Source organism: Rutilus rutilus, assembly GCF_951802725.1.
Source record: "Rutilus rutilus genome assembly, chromosome: 24".
In the NCBI taxonomy this organism is placed as follows: domain Eukaryota; kingdom Metazoa; phylum Chordata; class Actinopteri; order Cypriniformes; family Leuciscidae; genus Rutilus; species Rutilus rutilus.
In genome coordinates this window covers 13,178,005-13,198,783 of record NC_140228.1, presented here as the reverse complement: position 1 = coordinate 13,198,783, position 20,779 = coordinate 13,178,005, and the positions used below count along the sequence as shown (strand labels likewise).

Sequence of the window (20,779 nt, the reverse complement as noted above, 5' to 3'; positions counted from 1 at the left end):
GACTCCAGTTTTCACCAAAAAAACACATAATAGCTTTAAGCACCACTCTACCCACAATGGCCAAGAGAAAGATTAGCATGCTAATTATTTCAAACCCATAATCAGATTATATCTGCAAGTGATTCAGCCTCCTCTAAACTGCCTTGATATGACTCCTAATCTAATCATTGCTCCTCAACAATGCATCATATTGCAAAAATATGCACATTGCTGATTATCTGTCTTAAATATTGAGAAGCTCCGGCTGTTATTGAGTCAACAAGTGCGGAAACTCTCAAAGGCTTCTGTCATGTTTCCATAAACCTCACAAATATGGATTCTGAGAAACACGCAACACAGTTTTGCAGGAAATCAGTACTGATGCATTTAACTCAATGTGCAGTTCGTGCTGATTTGATTTTCTTCAGGTAAAGCTTTGACTTTACAGAACAGTTGATGACCTTAATGGTAGAAAATGAAAACAATATGTTTCGAAAGACATGTAAGAAAAACTGATATTGTGAAGAGATGTGCTCCACAGCAGATTCTAGTGATTTCTGCTGGCGAAAGGGCTTTTGTGCCTGAGCTCCACAGGCATCAAGAGCGGAACATTATTGCTACACTTATATCACGTATATCTACTTGCCTACAGCACTGAAAACACTAGATTCTGTGAGAAATATGTCTTGATATACCAGCTAATATGCACAACAGTTTGCTAAATCAACCATTATTGTCAATGAATCCCACTCAAATGGAAGTGAATTCCTATTAAATCGTGCAATTTTTTGTTGTAACTGACATTAACCGTTTGTTGAATGTTAGTTAACTTGACCAACCATGTCACATAAGGTACAAAAGGACAAAGGAAAGCAACAATTTGCCTGTATGTCTATGAAACTCAGATGTGAAGGCCAACCTTGCCCTTGTTTCTCAGAAATTTAACATGAGGGGCAAACACTCAAGAAACTTAGCTATCATATATTGTGTTTTATTGCATATATTGTGCAGATTGCTTGCTGGCACCTGTGGTCCATTAAAGATACAATTAGTATTTGATATTTCCACTTAGACACCAGGAATGGACTCAGTTGTACTCTAATAATATTAACAAAGAACTCTTGAGTTCTGCCCTCAATGTGTAATACAGTAATAGCTGGCGACGCTACATCATGGTTGCTGTGTTCTTAGGGTCTGGCATCCCATAAAAGTATTTTTAAAAGCCTTGTCTGGTGGCACTGGAAGCATCACCTCCATGCTTCATGATTAAATTATAAAAGTGAGCAAAATGTGAGCAAAAACGTGTCAACTGCATTGAAGTTCATGCCAAACTGCTTGATGTGGCTTCAGTGACCAGGCAGAGCTCCAACTTCACTGAGCAACAGCCTCAGTCACACATTGATCTGTATGTATTTTAATGTGAGGTCAGTTGATATTAGTCACACTCCTTTCTGTCTATCATTCTTAAATGAAAATTAATACACTAAGGCAGTAAAAAGGATAGCAACATGTTTTTTTAGTTAGTAGTCTACATAAAAATATTCACACATGCACCAAGCACAAAACCTAATCTACTCTGCAAACTGTGTGATGAATGCTTTCATGATGCAAATTCAAAGATGAGCGCTTTCAGTGTATTTGTTGATTATAATGGGAGCGATTCACTTTTTGATGTCACGACGCTCTGTTTGTGTCTGGCATAACTATACGTTTACGGTTGCCAAGCAACGTTGCAACTTTCTGCATTTTTACAGGATTAGACTGTGAAGTTTCCACAGCTAATTTTACAACAGCGTCAAACGTGGCTCATTCAATTATATGTATAAGCAAAACATTTTTTTTTCTTTTACATAAAATGAAGCTGTTTCTGCACTTGAGCCAGACTTATTCAGTTGTTATGAATAAACGTATGTATTGGTTTGCATCCAAGTTCTAATCAAAAAGACAATAATAAAGAAACAACCTTTCATTTGTAAAGTGAATTATTTACAGAATTATTAAAAATAGGAACAACTACCTGATAATATATAAAAAAGAAATTTTTGGGTTAAAGCTTGAGCAATGCCATATTAACAATATGCAAATATTTGTCAAATACATTTTCCTTTAAATAAATAAATACTTTATTGACTTCAATTTTATACTACGGTGCTTAATTACTGCACAAAATCATATTCATAAACTACATTTAATATATAAAAAATATCCAAAAAGATTGTTTTAAATATTCAGATTTTTCTAAATATTGCCACTTTTTATTGAAAGGACAACAGATAGAATGTGTTGAGAAGGAGGGTGATCAAATGGCCTTTAATTTGAACTAAAACATGCATTAAACTCACCTGCTAAGCTGGTTTGTGCAATTTATTTTTAGCACAATAGAAAGGCTGCCTAAAAAGCTCTTTCAGAAATGTTGCCAGAACTGGTAATAATGAATTTACACATAAATATTATTTTCTCCACAGTGAATGCATGTCTCTAATGCTGCAACAAAATGTCATGGTCATGGTATTGGAAATAATTGCAGTGTTTGCCATTTTTGCTGTATTATTTTGGCTCTTCACATGTACTGTATTCTCAGGAAATGATGAGTAGCACAGGCAAGGACACTGATGTCACATTCTGATGCTGTGAGCTAAAAAGCACAGCAACTCTCCAGTACGCCTACAAAATCTATCCCACTCTCTCTCCAACCTTCCTTCTCTCTGTCTTACTCTGTGTGCTTTGATCTCCTGCAAAAAATCTAACGTTCACCATTTTCATGACAAACGCTGGAGCTCAAACCATAGAGAAAAAGCCTGCAGACAACAAAACAGCATGAAACCAGCTGCAAGCCAGTGGATGACTGAATACATCAGAGATTCAACAGAGAAAAACAAGCAGAAAACAAATCAATGTATTTTAAAAAGCTGCATAGAGCATGTTGCTATCATGCGAGCACTGCTCTATGTCGAATTTCAGATAGCGCTGGTCAACTGAATCCACAGTGTCACGGCAAAATAAATCACATTTTACATTAAATGTGAGCTTGCAGTCTGAATTGAATGCAAAGACAACACACTGTCTGCATGTAAAAACACACAAACAACGTGTTTAGATGAATCCGTTTAGTGAAAGAATAACTCTTATGACCTGGATCTTTTCATGAATCACTCAAAAAGATTCTGAAAATCTGCCTAAAGGATCCTTCACTGCATCCATATATTTATATCTGATTTACTGAACCCCAAATATTTACTTTCTGCCATGGTAAAATCCAATCAATAACTATTGAGTTGTTAAGGTTAGTCAAACTCAATTAATATCATTACTGGCTGGTTCTGCTTTTTGGAATATATATATATTGCAGGAAGGTTTCTTCAAGCATCTTGGAGACGTTCCCGCAGTTCTTCTGGATTTAGTTTGTCTCAGTTTTTTCATGTAATCACAGACGGACTCGATGATGGTGAGATCAGATCATCCTGGCTGTTGTCAGATTCCTTGTGCATACAGGAATCTCACTGGATTATTAAAATTAATGGCGAAAAGAATGTTTGGAAATGTAAATTGATATTTCCTACTGACACACTACAGCAAAAGATATAACTAACTGACTTAAAACCTTTTTTTTTTGGGGGGGGGGGGGGGGGGGGGTATTACATGCCTAAGACTTTTGCACAGTACTGTATATATATAATGTATACATGTATACATGAAGTCACGCTCTTCTTGTGAAATTAATGATTTCTTTTGTAGAACAAAAAAGATATTTTGAAGAATGTTGGTAACCAAACTGTTTCGCTCTAAAAATATACTGAAAATATAAATTCAAAATAAATATATGGCCGTCTGTTGTAGCCTAAAAGTTTATGTGTAATAAATTCAATGTTGAATCAAATACAATTTTTCTTTCTAAAGTTACTTTTTGTAATGTCTATTTGATGCTTTTCTCATTTAACACAATAATGACTTTAAATTAATATTTGATGTGCGATTAAATTGCAATTAATTAGATTAATTAATTAAATATATATTTATAATTATTTAACATTTATATTTAATAAAAAAAAAAACTTTAAAACTGCAGGATAACAAAAACGATATAATCATAAGCCACAGAATGGCCTGGGACGGAATTCAATACAAAATTTAACACAACACTTAAATTTTTCATTGAGAAAGAAAGAACTTAGCGCATTTCATCAAAGAATGTTCAAAGAACATTTCATCACTCTGTTCACCTTCCAGCCATTTAAAGACCCATTAGTCCTAAAAATCCTGAAATACTGCTCTACTTCCGCCGCCAACGGCCCTCTCAAAACCTGATGCAGGAAAAGTACTTTTCTGCTTCAGCGAGATGCTAAGTCCACCGGAAAAGGTATTAGAGCCACAGCCAGCCGGCCATGAATCCACTAACCCCACTAGTAGAGTGGATCATTAACGTTGAGTCCCAGGATGCACTGAAAAATCCCCATCAGTTTAATAGGATTCTATCAGGGTTAGAGAGAGAATCAAGCTACTATTTGTAATTGTTTTAAATCCATAAAGATCTGGAGTTGTCAAATCAGACTTCAGGACCACCAACATCGTGACTCAATGTTTCAGCACTTTCGATCAAAATGTTTACGTTGTCTTTGTTAAGAAAGAAAACATGTGAAGGAAGAGATTGGTATACTCACCTGATCGATTGTTAGGTGAGGTCCGGACCGGAGAGACTGACGGAGTGCGTGAGGATGAGTACGGTCTCTGTCTATCTCTCTCTATTGTTGAGGCAGAGCCAACAAAGTGATACTGCGAGTAGCCATCCTAGAAAATAAATATAGAGACAGAGAAAAATCTACAATAATGCACAAAACAACATGCTTTCTTCAGGATCTATGTACGCTACATTAGCCCACTGTTATTCTGTCAGTTTAGTTTAAGGCCTCCTAATGTGGAGTCATTGCAAAAATCAATGACCGGATGAAGGTTCAGAAATCAATGGACGGATGATCTGGAGTCAGTGGTTGTGGAGAAAGCCTGTCTGATGTGTGACTAAAGCAACCTGAAAGGCTGATGGAGGGGATCAAATAAAGCCATTGGCCACCGGCTCGATGGCACGTCAACTGCTGAAGTTGTGCAGATATATTGTGCATTCCTAGTTTTAAAATATGTACTCTTTAAATTGGACTAAGGTGGCTGTATAAGATATTACGAGCATGCATGAGATTATAAGTTTGCCCTCACTGAATAAAAGATCAAATGATTCATACAGCTGATTCATGTGGACATTTATGTAAATGCAGAGCAGACAGCAAGAATAAAAGTAAAGCTGAGCAATGAGGAAACAAATTCATTCTATTACAAAACTCAAAAGTCTCACAAGGTCTCAGAATGGGTCAATGAACAAGCTATTTTGCAAGCTAAATATCAGTCTATGAGGAAACTGAGGAGGAGAATGTCTGAAAACTGCAGTCTACTGAACAAGTTTTTTAACAGGGACACAGAACACTACCCTTGACATCCCATTTGCCCCTCCGTGACATTCCTTTTGTTGGAAAGGTGAGGTATAGATCAAAGGGTCTGTCCCTCCGACTCTGTGCAGTTCAAAGCTGCCCCACTTTCCCAACACGGCTGAAACTCTGGCAGAAGGAGGCACCGCTCTCCAACTAATGTGCCTGTTGCAAATAATGACATTGGACAGGTATTTGAAGGCTCCAAGGGGCGTGAAGAGAGGAACGGAAAGGGGGAAAAACGGCACTTGTTGCCTGTCGACTAAAGACCTCTTCAGTAGGGGACTTTGTGATTTTCTTTTACTCACACTGTTGTAAGTATTACTTGAAATTTCAGGTTCCCACAAGAGGAAGAAGTGAGAAATTTGACCTTTATTCTTTATGATGATGAGTGGTTGGGGTGGCTGTACAATAAAAAAAATACCTATAAGGATGGTTCTGTCAGGACCACTATCGTCAAGGATGATTGACAGTTAGCATACAGTTTGGATTGGCGGTGTAGTTCTCTTTTGGGCAAGAACTCCGTGCGCATCCATGCACAGAGTCAGAGGGATAGACCCTTTGATCTATACCTCACCTTTCCAACAAAGGGAATGTCACGGAGGGGCAAATGGGATGTCAAGGGTAGTGTTCTGTGTCCCTGTTAAAAAACTTGTTCAGTAGACTGCAGTTTTCAGACATTCTCCTCGTTTCCTCATAGCCTGATATTTAGCTTGCAAAACTTGTTCATTGACCCATTCTGAGACCTTGTGAGATTTTTTAGTTTTGTAATAGAATGAATTTGTTTCCACATTGCTCAGCTTTACTTTTATTCTTGCTGTCTGCTCTGCTCCACATGAATCAGCTGTATGAATCATTTGATCTTTTATTCAGTGAGGGCAAACTTATAATCTCATGCATAATCATAATATCTGTGCATCCATGCAGCCTAGCAGGAACCACTTATCATTGTAAATATTTGAAAGTACAACATCATTGGTCTGATTAGCTCAAAGAGAAATCAGAATGCCAAATCCTGACTGACGAGAGGAGGAGCTGGGGATGGAGGAGGGAATTAGCTCCTGAGAAACGCGATAGCTGTTGATAATACTGGAGGAGTTTATATATGGGTGCTGTGATAGATGTCGTATTCCTATAGGTAGACGTGGATCAGCTGAGAGTCAGCTTAAACGAGCTTGGCTAACGTGACCTGCCAGAACTAACTAAACTTGATATACTTCCTTTGAAGATGTTCCCACGATTTGAAACCAATACATTCAAGCAAGATTGAGCTTCAATGTGATTAAAGAATCTTATTGCATTCATTACGTCCCATAACTCCTTTCTTTCTTCTTTATCAGGTCTGAGAGAATAATGTGCATTGGCTTGATGGATTTTCACCCTAAGGCAACTTATTTTAAAGTGTAAAAAAGGTTGAGCAGTAAATTCACTTGGATAAAGGCACGTCTTATAGACCCGAAAACCTCAGTTAATTCTGTTAATTCTAGTTGAATGCATGAAGCATCATTACAGGACTGATTCTGAAAAGAGGACTGAAAAGACCAACCAGACCATGCAAAGATGAGGCATTTATTGCAATCTGCCTACCCATGATTACTCAATAATGCTGCTTAAGAGTCAGGCAGAAAAAAAAAAAAAACTTATGGTGTGGAAGTGTGCACTGAAGCAAACCAATGGCAAGCGCTCATTATTATACTCCCAGAGGCGGATGGAGCCAGGAGCGTTGCTCTTGCTGCGTTGGCTCCCTTGGGTCGCTGAGGCAATTGACTACCCTGATACTTCCTCGTGGAGAGCGTTGGGGAAGGATGACTGTGGAATTGCATCTCAAGAGGCTGCCAGGCTGAATGTAACACCTCTCAGCACAACATGAGTGAGGCTTCAGGCTCAAGATCAATGGCATAAGCAACTTCTCTCTTCTCTCAGGCTAAAACTTCACTTCATCTTAGTCCAGCTCTACGTCATTCTGAGTAAATCAAGCCAAGTGCTGCTGGGCTTTCTCACAAACACACACCTTATTAGTAGATGGAGCTGGAACCATCTGCACTTCTTCAAAGATCTCCAAGTATCTCTCAATTTTAAGTCTTTATATTAATTAAATGCAATACATAAATGCATAATTTAGCGCTAAGTATATAAAATATATAGTACTTTTCCTCAAATAAATTAAAATATCAACAAAATTAATATTAACATTAACACTTAACAATAAGGTTTTATTAGTTAACATGAACTAATAATGAACTGCACTTCTACAGCATTTATTAATCTATGCAAATGTTAATTTCAACATTAACAAATACATTATTAAAATCAAAAGTTGTATTTGTTAACATTAGTTAATGCACTGTGAACTAACACAAACGTTAACAAAGAGGAACAAATACAGTAACAAATGTATTGCTCATGGTGAGTGCATGTTAGTTAATACATTAAAGGGGTCATGAACTGGCTTTTTAAATGTTTTATATTGTTTTCTGAGGTCAATTTATGATGTTCGCTTGGTTTTTACATTCAAAATGAATGAATAAGTAATAGGCTATTTTCTACCCTGGTTTTGAGCCTAGCTCCTGAAACGCTCAGTTTTTATGGGCGTGCCGCATTGAAGACTTGGAAGTAAACGCCCACTGCTATGATTGGATAACAGTTTTGCATATTATAATGAGTTTCATTTAATGCGTGAATTGGTGGGCGGGGCTAAACAGGCAGTGTTGAAGTAGGCGTTGATCTTCTTCTGCGGAGGCGGTGTTTTATACCCTTTGACGTCATAGATCCCCACTTTGAAAAACCTGTCGTTCGCTGTGCCTGGTGTCAATAAAAGCTTTTATTGGACTAACAAGGAAGTTTTCAGTTCTGAAACTTACAGGAAATTCTTATAGTATGATGACCTCTTATATGTTCATCACCCCTTTAACTAATGTTAACAAATGAAACCTTATTGTAAACTGTTGCCAGATTAAGTATAAAAATTTAACGAATTAATTCAAAATTAAATTATAAAACAAGAAACCAAAATAAAGCATACTGGACATACACAGCTTAATATATTATTAAACACGGAGTATATTATTAAAGACTGTTTAACTACATAACACAATTTCCTCCCATACTGGCTAGAAGCTTCCTGGGCAGAAGGCCATTGTTCACAGCCTTGGGAAGTGTCTGGCTTCCCAAACCTCTTGTTTCTGCTTCTCTTGTGTTCCCTCTTCTCTCTCAGCTTCATCCGTCACACCACCCCACAACACGAAGAATCGCGCCTCAGGTGGCCCGACTCATCCAAATTGACACCTTTCATTTCAACGGAGGGGGAGAAAGACACATCCACGTGGAACAACTGTCATTATGCACTCATGAGATGAGAGACCGGGCTCTGCAAATGTTAATAATAGCAATCTCTTTCTTGCTGCCCTTTGCTTAATACCATCCCCGGTGACATTTCCAGGGCTCAGCTGGGTTGGAGAGAACAGGTTAGGTTGCGGGAGGTTTTAAAAATCTTTGCAAACCCAGCCTGAAAAGGGTGCGAGGGGGCTCTATCCCTACAAAATCAATGCGAGAACTGTATATAATAAGCAATACTGTAGATTTAAGGACTTCAGCCTCTCTGATGAATCACTTATAGCTCTGGTTGTCCTCCATGCCCTTGACCTCATCCCTTTATATGCGTCAGCTAAAGCAGCTGTTCGATAACCTGCCTCAAGGCGGCATGCCAACACAACGCTGCTGAAACTGTGAGTGCTGTGGTCTTTTGTTCGATATTATTTATAGATGTTTAGTCAGCTAGCACAATGGGAATCAGCGTTCTAATTACTCTCTTTCATGATAATCTACGCATGCTACCTTTTCGACAAACCCTCTAAACATTTTAAAAAAGACAGAGAGGGTAATTAATAGTATGTGCACATGAAATTAGAGCTCTTAATTCGACATTGGTTTCGATGGCGGCGAGCTCAGCAGGGTAAACTCGCAAACATCCATAATTACATATCATTACAGACATTTTCAAACAGGCATTGTGAATTAGCCCAACGCTGAGCTCTGTTTTCCGACGCGGTTCGGGGAAGGGACGCCTCTATTCCTGCAGACACACTTCTAAACTCATCTCGGTGGTGCAGGCAGGCAGCTCGTGGCCTTTTACTCATCTCTAAAGGTCAGCGTGGCAGCCGTCGCCCTCTCCGTGGGCTGCAATTCTTCAGCACCAACTCTTCAGAGCAGAGTTGGCAAAACGACACATTACAGAGCTCAGTCTGGAACGTTCCTCACCTCCCAGAATCGTATCTGTCAGGACGGAGATTGCTTAGTGAAGGGGAACGGTGTGTTCTCGCAGCCTAGAGGCTTCAAGTGCTTGTTAGGGGGCCAAAATTTGCGTCCTCATGCTCTTGCTACCAGTTAATTTGGGAGAATTTTAGTTTGGTTTGACCTTGTCAATGCACTATTCGTTGTCTGTGTTTGAACACGACCCAAGCAAACTAGCTACATGTTAATAGGTTAATTCTAATTGCCCTTAATTTAAGTTTCATGAGCACATTGTCTATTTACTGGCCTCAAAGGTGCAGGTTTTACAAATGGAAACTATATAGTATACTATATAGTACTGTATATACAATATAGTACTATACCTACAGAACCAGTGAGATTTTTTTTAAATAAATAAATAAATAAATCCCCAAAGGTTGGCTAAAAAAGATTTGGTTTTGTATTTAAATAATAAGTCTGTTTGATAAGTCTGTTGTTAATTTGAAATATGGGAACATTCATACAAGGTCTCTTCACGTCAATCTATTTGCGGTTCTATTCAGACCATACAAAACGTTGTAAATGCAGTCAGCGCTAGCCAAGGCCAAAGTTTGCCTCAGTAATCTGTGAGAGACACGTCTGAATGGATACACACAATAGTAAGTGCAACAAACGCTTGAAATGAAATATCTCTTAAGCCTGGCCGTTACTGCTCAATAGAGCATTCTTTGGTAGTCACTGCGGATTAATGTTTGCAGTCGTCTACAAGGTGTCGTGCTGAATAAACAGTGGGTTGCACATCTTTGTCTAGGAGGAGGGGTATAAAAAAAAACGCATCTCCAGTGTTTTTTTCATTCCAAACTATTTTCTCAAAAAGTTCAAACACAATCGTTTGGGAGTGGGTGATCAGTTAGCATGCTAAATGAATTCCTCAGATTGGGATGGATGAAGTGGGACACAGATGTTGTGAGTGGAAGCAGCTCTCCTACCTTCTTATAAAGGCTCCGGAGATCTCTGTACTGCCACATGCTACTGAGAACCTGAGATGCTGCCTTTACCACTTTAGGTGAGTGTCTGCAAGAGAGAGAGAGAGAGAGAGAGAGAGAGAGAGACTTTGAAAATAAAGCCATTTGATAAAACTTTGAGAGCATGTTAGTGGAAGATTGATTAAATTAGTTATTTCATTATTTATTGAACCCTTCTAATTTATTATTAAACAAAATATAATAATGCAAAAGAATTAATAAAATAAATGATCAATTTATTTAAAAAAATAAGACATGCAATTAAAAAAGATCTTGGGTTTAGACACTCTTCTGCTCTTCTTTTTACTTCTATTGATCAAAGAATCTGAAAAAAGACATCCTGAAAAAATTCGACAAAAATATTTTCACAGCACAAATGTTTACAACATTGGTAATAATAAGAAATGTTTCTTGAGCAGCAAATGATTTCTGAAGGATCATGTGACACTGAAGACTGGAGTAATGATGCTGAAAATTCAGCTTTACCATCAGAGGAATAAATTCTGTTTTAAAATATATTAAAACAGAAAACAGTTATTTTACATTGTAACAATATTTCACAATATTACTGTATTTTTGACTAAATAAATGCAGTCTTGGTGAGCATAAGAGACTTCTTTCAAAAAAATCTTTACAACCCCAAACTTTTGAACTGTAGTGTACTATTGATGTTTTGATGACATCATAGAAAAATAATTATTTGGATAAATTGCATGTTTTAGGAACCAAATACAGAAGCCAGAGTCAAACCCAAATCTCTAATATATCTAGATGAGCATAACAGAGACACATTTAAAACAACACATTTTCCAGCAAATTGAATGTAAAAGGTTTACAAAATATCCAGCCTCACATAAGATCAAAATGCCAATACCAAAACACAAGAAAATTTAAATCCAATCCTGGGACATTGTTGCTGAGATGAATGTGTTTTCTGTGCAAACATCTCACACGGACAGCAGCTTTTGTTATGATTAACAATGCACCACAAACAAAAGAAACAATCTCTTGGTTCTCAAAAATGACACAAATTGTTTGACTTCAGCCGATTTGATAGAACAGCTGTGTCTTTTGTCTTTCGCCGAGCCGAGCCAACCCATTTCAGCTCAAAGGACACAATGGAACAATTTACAATTGCCACTCGAAACGTTAGAAGAAAATCTTTGACGTTCTTGAGTGAACACGACTTTAATAGAGGAAATGAATGCCGCTCATCCTTCATAATTTCTTTACATAAATGACAAAATGCATTCTTAAAGGTGGAGCTGTACGTTTGATTTGTCCCTCCCTTCATCTTTCAACATGGATTTTAACACTCTCAAATCTTCAGTTGAGTCAGGCCCTTTCTTAAATGAAACCCCTCATTTCGTTGATGTAATGCCATAAAGACCGTCAGATTCACTGAGAATTCTGCATCGGTGCATGATAGATTTGATATGATTTTTCGCACATATATTAAGATATCTATCTATCTATCTATCTATCTATCTATCTATCTATCTATCTATCTATCTATCTATCTATCTATCTATCTATCTATCTATCTATCTATCTATCTATCTATCTATCTATCTATCTATCTAAATTAAATTCTAAATTATCTAAATTAAATTAAACAGTTTTTTTTTAACAAATGTAATATATGTGTTTACATAAATTCTATTATAATTATTTTTTTTTAGTAAATATAATGAATTGGCTAATATAGTGCAATATGAAATGCTTCTCCCATCCATTCCATCCATCCAGTTTCTTTTTTGAACTTAAGTTTTTCTAAATCATCAATTTTAAATGGCTTATTTTTATCCAGCCAAGAGCAGTGAGTGTATTATTTCGCTCTGCCATGCACATTGCGTTGAGAACAAATCACGAACTGCACCAAATCAATCCGCTCCAAATCAAAAATCATCAAATTTGATGCATATCAGAACGAGAGCACACTGGTTGCTGCCATTTGCTGGTACTAAATCAACCGGTTGCATTTGCTATATCCAGACAAACAAGCACCCGAGTGGCTTGTCCCTTTGATAACCTCTCTGCAGGAAACTGGAAGCAGCTGTCATCACCATATTGGCTTGAACGGGGTGGGCACAGAGTATGAATAGCTGATGGGGGATATAAAGCAGTCGCACGAAGTGTCAGCTTGATGAGGGTCAGATTAATGTCTTTGACAGTGTGCATCCAGACTCGAGCAGGAAGTGTCATCACTCACTCACTCTCAGGCTGGCTACACTTACTGTTTCTGAGAGACTAAAGCAAGCCGCATAATGAAAGATTAATTAATGAATATTATAAAATATATAGATTCGATTCTGAGTGAATGTTGACTTGCAATCTGATTGGATGACTCACATTTGAAGCAAACACCTGTTGCAAGCATAACATGTATATCAAATGAACATGCCAATATTAATATTAAGGGGGCTATCTACATTTATGTATAGATTTTCAATTGGATTTTCTATATATAGATTGGACCCATCTGTATATCTCCTGAGGATTCACAAAAGTGATAAGCCAGTGCCAAGGCTGTGTTGCAGTTATTTTTATCAAAGTTAAGGGTAAAGTTCTTTTTGGCCCTTAACCATTTTAAAATGCATAAAGCCTCTTGTGTAGTGTGACCTTTTGCATTATTCTGAAGGATGCAGCAAATAAAACATCAGCTCTTTCTGTATACTATGGCAAAAGTGGATGTGTTCCTACTCCAAGTTTACTTTTCTTCAATACAGTTCAGCAAGCATCAAGTAAGCGACTTGCGTGGCAAATGTATATATTAAATATATGAACATCTGTAGACAATGTGGCCTTGAAGCTCATAAAATGCTTATTGCGGTCTGACTCATGCTGTTCATCTCTTTAAAAAGGTGCTGGCATAAAAGTGGAACTGTGTAGCTGGAAAAATAAAATGTCTCCAAGAGCAATGCACAGTTTATGGAGAACAAAATAACTGACAGGCCTCGGGGTCCACAGAAACACAAGCAAAAACAAAGTCATGGCCTAGTGGTAAGAGAACATTAATGGTTTTTAACAACGGTTAGACTGGATTGCAAGTGGTTAGTGATAAGATGCTGATAAAAAAAACCTACTTACTTGTCTCCTTTACTCCTAGCAATACCGATGAGCTTCTCAATGCCACCGGCGTCTCGTAAGGCCTTGGCGTTCTCCATGTTCTTGGTGATGACCTCATGTAGGGCGCAGCATATAGCCGTAACGGTGTCATCACACATGGTTTTACCTGCTGTGCTGTTTACCGTACCCCCGCTGCTTCCGCTAGCATTGCTTCCGCCCGGGAGCCGGTGCACGAGGTCCCGCATTGCGTACTTTCCTAGTCAAAGAGAAAAAATTGACAGAAAGAGCATATGAGGATGTGCTAATTATCACTGGAGTAATTATGATAGTCAGAATGACATTTTTCACAGTCAGTAGACCATTGTGCTACAACTTATTCTTAATCTAGAGAATAATAATGCAGGAGCTGTCACAATTCAAGAGTGTCAGATGTGTCAGTTGAAGCATCACTGGATTTCTATGGAGGGGGTGTTATCCTGACTGCAGAGCGGATATGACTCGCGCTATTTGAACAAAGGAAAGAAAATATGAGAAATTGGGAATACTCTGACATTAACAGAACAGCAGGGGATGTGTAATTCAAATCGACTTGGCAACGCTCGCTCACACAGCACTGGAAAAATAACTTGACCAGTGGGAGAAGCAATATGATTCTTGAGTTTATGTGTTTGTGTTGGTGAAGCATGAGATAAATTTCTGCTGTAACACACTAAGTGATATTAACAGGCAATCACAAGCGCAATGATCGCTACAGGATGTTGAGTGCTTCTTCCTCAGCCAGTGGTGTACGGGACACCCCCTCATGGCGTTATGAGCCAATTATATGGTTAAATTTGCCTAGAGTGGTTTTACTCCACACAGAAGCCGTATCAAAGCAGCAAATACAATGTTTGTTTACACACACTTAAGAAAGACTGCAGTAATTCACCCTGAAATTACAACCAACTGAAAAAAATGGCACTGATTCACATGCACAGTGGACAGTAAACAAGACTCATTGTGAGATTACGTTAAAGATAAACATTTTGTGAGATATAAAGTTGCACTGAGAAATATAATGTCACATTGTGAGATTTAAGCCCCTTTCACAGTAATCCAAGTAAATTACTGTAAAATTACAAGAATGATTTTACTGGTACAGTAAATTACACAAATATGCTGTTCACACAAGCAACGGCGTTCTGGATTTTTACCATTAAGAGACCATTCGCAATTCTGTGATGTCAGTCATCGGAAATGATCTTTAAACGCTATCTTTAAACGGGGATTTAGCAGTAAAGACTGTATGTGTGAAAGGGACTAGCCACAGTGTGACATATAAAGTCACAATGCGAGATATAAAGTCACACTGTGAGATTTGTGAGATATAAAGTTACATTGTGAGATTGCGAGTTTACTACAGGCAGATATAGACTTCCAGCCCACCAGATATACACTTATCATAAATGACAGACGGTGGCGGCTCATCAGGGGAGGCACAGCCTGGAAAAACATTTTTGAAGTGGCAAATGGGAGAAGGATGATTTAATGTTATAAAATTCACAGTTATTCATTTCATGTCTCAGAATGTGAATTTCTTGTTTGTTATTTCATCATTGTAATGGCATAAAATATTACTACAAAATTAGCCAATCACCATCGAGTATCTCAGATTCAGCGGTTAGAGTGTTGAGAAAAAAAATACATCGCAGAGGAGGCTAGTCTCCCTTGGTATATTAACCAATCACCGCAGAGGCGTAAGTTGCGTGATATTAGTTTGAACTGCTCCCGCTGATTTGATACCTTAATTATGGAGAGAATTTGAGTGTCAACAAATTTAACAAGATACCACTCGAGCATCAGCTACAAATGAAAAATAAAGGAAGACCCCATGCCGAAGTTGGATATATAGACTACAGCAATAAGCATCACTTAATGGCCGAACTTGCTCTTTGAATACGAGTTTTGAAAGTGCTCTTTTTGACATTTAAATGGACAGAAGGATGGATTTTTCTTCAAACTATAGGCTAGGTGAGTGAAATTATATTTATATTTTAATGTCCAAAAGTGACCAAAAAAATAAAATAAAACATTTTTAAAACACTGTAAAAAAAATATTGTTGGTTTGACTTAAAAAAGTAAGTTACGTGGTTGCCTTAAAATTTTGAAATAATGAGTTCATTGAAATAAAAAATTTGAGTTAATACAACAAAGGAGATTGGTTTAATAAATAGAAACTTAAATTATTATGTTATCTGAACCACATTAATTATCTAAGTTGATTTGTCAAAAGATAAAAAACTTTTTTTTACAGTTAAAGGTATAGCTGAGGATTTTCTTTTTCCGGGTGGATCATCAAGACTATTGGTCCTCCTAAGTGTCAATCATTCTGGTGATATGTTTACATAAGGCCGTCGTACGTGCTCGTGCACACGATTCACACAATGGCGTGCGCTCAAAACACAGGTTGGGCTTCCCACTGATGCCTCAGTCGCGAAGTTTCTACTCGACAGGTAAAGTTTGGCATGCTATTTGGAGAAATCCATTTAAAATCACTGCTAGTAAAAGTTAATGTAAGCTATGATTAGCTCGTGCATGCTCTCTCGTGCACACGTTTAATAGGCGTTCCCTCTCGGGAGCAGGTAGAGTGTTGCGCATGTGCATTTTTTCAAAAAGTGGAGAGGGCGGTTCTTTTCTAAAATTCGGGAAAATCCTCCACTATACCTTTAATAGTAATAATCATTTTCTATTATTAGAATACTCTATTTTAAAATCCATGAGCCGCCAGAAATCTAGATAGATAAATAAATAAAGAGAAAATTATTTAAGAGAAGACTAAATTGCTTAAAATGATGTCAACAGATCTCAACTGGTACTGCCATGTCAAAATATGCCATTATTGTGAAGCGACCTTGGGGGACCTAATTATTATTATTATTATATATTTGTTGCTTACACTTGAGGGGATCTAGAATCTGGAATTGCCTACATGTCACACATTTAATTCTGCAATGGAGAAATGCAAACAGCTTGAGGGAAGCCCAATAGGCATAGATCGCAAGTGTCAAAAAGTGCATTTTGTTGGTGTTCTGCTGCTCCAGAGGATTTCTAATTTTAACTAAGAACAAAACAGGAAAAGCTATTGTGTAGAAATTTGTATTATTGGTAAAACCGGTGTACAAACACAAGCTTACAAGATATTTCTGTGAAGTAGCCATCCGATTTCATTAAGAACAAGAACATAGTTTGCAACTGAGTATTTCCCAGACTTCTTGCCACTTTAATCATCCAAACGCTCAATAAATTGACCTTTGAAACACAGAAAAGTCCTTCTCCTTCTAGCACCCTATTATTCTATCACAGAAGCACACAGCTAATGAAATTAATCTAGGGCTGTTCAATTCTTTCCGCTAATTCCAAATGGTCTCCGAAGAAGAAACACAGACATCATTTTCTACATGAAGCATACTGCAGAAGGGCTTCGTTTTATCACCAATAAGCTTCCAGTTAATTGGTGTCTCCTTATCTTGTACCCGCAGGCAAAATCGTCTGTCTTGCGTGAGCTGGCAATATGGAGGCGGTCCAATGAGACGTGAGGTTTCTCAGAACAGCGAACAGGGGGGAAAATTAGTTATTTACTGAATACATTTATTTTAATTTTTTATTATTGATCAGTGATATCTCTTGGTGTATAAAAGACTGAACGGGAAAGATGTCAAAGATGCCAAAGTTATAGCAACATGATTTGATGGATCAAATCTGACAAAAAAAGCTTTTCAGGAGGACGTACATCGTGATCAGGATCCCACAGAGGAAGAGCGGCATGAAGAGGTTAAACAGGTGAAGTGTGGGACGTTTTTAGTCCAGTTTTATGCTGTTTTACACAGATTGCATGATTACGAGTAATCACGAGCTACGGACTCTTTAAGCTGCTGATTTTCAAGAACATGAAGTACTGCAATTCAGACAGGTTTAAATTTTGAACACCGATGTGGAGATCTCAAAGTCAGCATGAGAATGAAAAAACAACACTGGTGAAGTAAAAAGGGCTTTAAGTAACACATTCACACTCCTCGTGATAAATGAAGAGTCTCTTTATGGACTCAGCCGGACGGTTCTGCTACATGACGATGAGATCTAGCGACTGTATATGACTCAAGGCTAACCTTGACTCGCTAGAGTGCTTCATCTACGAGCTCTTGGGAATACGAAGGCTTAGTGGTAATCAGAGGTAAGTGCAGACCCTCCAGCCTATAACAGCCCATTCTCCCGCAAAACAGGCAATCAGCTACACGGCCCTGGGCCATCATGAGCTCCACAAATACACACGCACACACAGACATTTACGAAGAGAGAGAGCGCCCTTCCGTTATTGCTGCTTTTATGTGCGCTAAATTCTCGGCGACCAAGTTAGCAGACCTACGCTGTAAAGGACATTACAGGAAAAGTTCAGTGTTATTATTTATTTACTCACATTTATGTCATGCCAAACCTGTTTGCTCTTTCTGTATAACACACAAGTAGATAGTTTAGAGTGACCATGTCTGTCATGCACCAGAAAGGACAAAGAACTAAGCAAAAAGCAATATACAAGTTTTGACTGCAAGAACGTATTCTTTCAGAATATCTGTGTTTGAATTTCACGCATAAAATAATAAAACACAGTTGGGGTCTTCAACTTATACGGGTTAAATACTGTATGAATCTGAGTGTTACATTTTAAGCTTGGCCTAATATAACATGCATATAGTATCATATTAATGTATTTATACTGCCTTTCAAAAGTTTGGGGTCTGTAAGATTTGTGAATGTTTTTGAATGAAGTTTCTTATGCTCATCAAGGCTGCATTTATACTTAATCAAAATGCATTAAAAACACCAATATTGTGAAATATTATTACAGTTTGAAATAACTGTTTTCTATTTGTATAGATTTTAAAAATTTAGTTTTTTCCCCTGTGATTGTAAAGCTGAATTTTCTTCAGTCTTCAGTGTCACATGATACTTCATTGCTTATTATTATCATCATCATGTTGAAAACAGTTGTGCAGCTTAATATTTTTGTGGAAACCATGATACATTTTTCAGGATTGTATGATGTATACACTGTAAAAAGTGAACAGTTGGATCAACTTAAAAAAAATTACTTCAATTGGTAACACCTAAAGAAATTAAGTTTTCTCAACTTAAATTATCACGTTTTTCACAATAAAACATGATAATTTAAGTTGAGAAAACTTAATTTCTTTAGGTGTTACCAATTTAAGTAATTTTTTTAAGTTGATCCCACTTTTTACAGTGTAGAAAGTTCAAAAGAACAACATCTACTTGAAATAGATTTTTTTTTTTTTTGTAATATGTAAAAATCTTTACTGTCACTTTTGGTCATTTGAATGCATCTTTGCAGAATAATAATATTAATTTCTTAAAAAACAAATCTCACTGACCCCAATGTTTAGAAAGGCAGTGCACTTGCTCACACTGCAAAGCCATTAAACTATAATCATTATGGATAATTTCACTAAATTAAAAAGGTAAAAAAAAAGAAAAATCAATTTGGCTGAACTTTAGTTTCAGCTTCATTTTCATTATTTCATTACATTTTTATGTCATACATTTTATTATGTTTACATCAAAATGTATTTATTTTTAATTTTTACTTTATTTTTAGCTTTTAGTTGAAGTTAATTTCATATTGTTTTGCTTAATACATATATTTGATTAATATGTAGGCTATATATTAATAAAACATTTTTTAGATAAAATAATTACAGTATCATTGTGGACACGTTAAAAACAACTCATAACGGATGAGTAAATAAATAATGATAGCATTTTTATTACACTATCCCTTTAAGCTGAAAGCAACATCACTCTGTTTCTCTGGGAAGAACACGCACAGGTGGTTGACAACTGCATATAATGACTGAAACGGCATATTAAAATGGATCTGAATAAAATGAAGATCATTAATATTCTCTGTCTGAGTTCAAAGAGAGTTGGTAAAATGTTCCATGAAGGCCTGAGGGTTCTCGGCTGGGTTTGAAATGTCACACAGTGGTGAAAGTCTTTGGGCAGCATTTCTGTGAGCCTTTATCCTGCAATAACATTTAAATGGATCCAAAGAGGGTGTTTTATATTTATTTAACGAAGCTAACAGCAGGTTCAAACCCCACTGGCAGAAAATGACCGACTTGGACATAAAAGAGAAGACAAGGCATTCGAAGACAGACCTTAAAACAAAATTATTCTTAAAGGTTAGGGAGCAAATTGAATTGGAAATCAGCCACCATGGAGAATATTTAAAAGGAGAACATCCGGCAGCGTGGCTTTCAAGCGCTATATCATTCCCTGTTTCCGCCTTTGATGTCTGTCATAATGGATTAAAAGCAAATGCATCTTACTGAAGACCTATGGATGCAATTTTAAACAGAGCCACCTTGTGGAGGGGGAGCCGGGACAGATGGAAAGATAGATTGAATGGCTGGATTTAGCCACAGAAAAGATAAAGTGGTGATTTTCTAGTGTCATTATTATGAAGCAGCTCTTTTGCTTCTAGGCACCTCTGGCAATCTCCTAATGAAAGAGAGAGAAAACAGATAAAGGAAGGGAAGATGGAAAAATGACCAAACGGATGCATGAGGGAGCGTGTGAGAGATGGGAAGATTGGCTGCAAATTGAAGCGAGAGAGGACGTCGATTGGTCACAGCTGCGCACACACACACACACACACACACACACACACACTCGGTTATTTCTCTAAAGGCCACTCTGTTGAGCACATGCCCTCTTTTCTCATCCTGTGCGCAGGTGGGCGGCTAATATGAGTCTTTCAGTCATCAAATCCGGGATGAAACTTTCAATGATGGATCAGAACTTTTCAAATCCCTCTCCATCAACTGAAATGTCGGACCTTCGAAACAAGCCGAGTAAAGCTGGTTTTCAAACCTGCAGCACAACTTCAAACATTTCCGACAAATCCACCGAGCTTTGTCTGCTAGTCCTCTGAAGAACGTGTCAAATTAT

The 20,779-nt window shown here is 37.4% G+C and overlaps 1 protein-coding gene across 4 annotated transcripts in view; it reads right to left on the bottom strand.

Moving 5' to 3' along the window:
- ctnnd2a (catenin (cadherin-associated protein), delta 2a) overlaps positions 1-20,779 on the bottom strand; it is a 324,872-nt gene that overhangs the window by 7,552 nt on the left and 296,541 nt on the right. For all 4 annotated transcript variants that reach the window (XM_084398526.1, XM_084398527.1, XM_084398528.1 and 1 more), the window contains 3 exons: positions 13,796-14,030; positions 10,670-10,754; positions 4,638-4,764 (listed from right to left, as the gene is read on the bottom strand). In XM_084398526.1, coding sequence (XP_084254652.1) covers positions 4,638-4,764; positions 10,670-10,754; positions 13,796-14,030 — 447 coding nt within the window. The remainder of the gene's footprint in view (positions 1-4,637; positions 4,765-10,669; positions 10,755-13,795; positions 14,031-20,779) is intronic.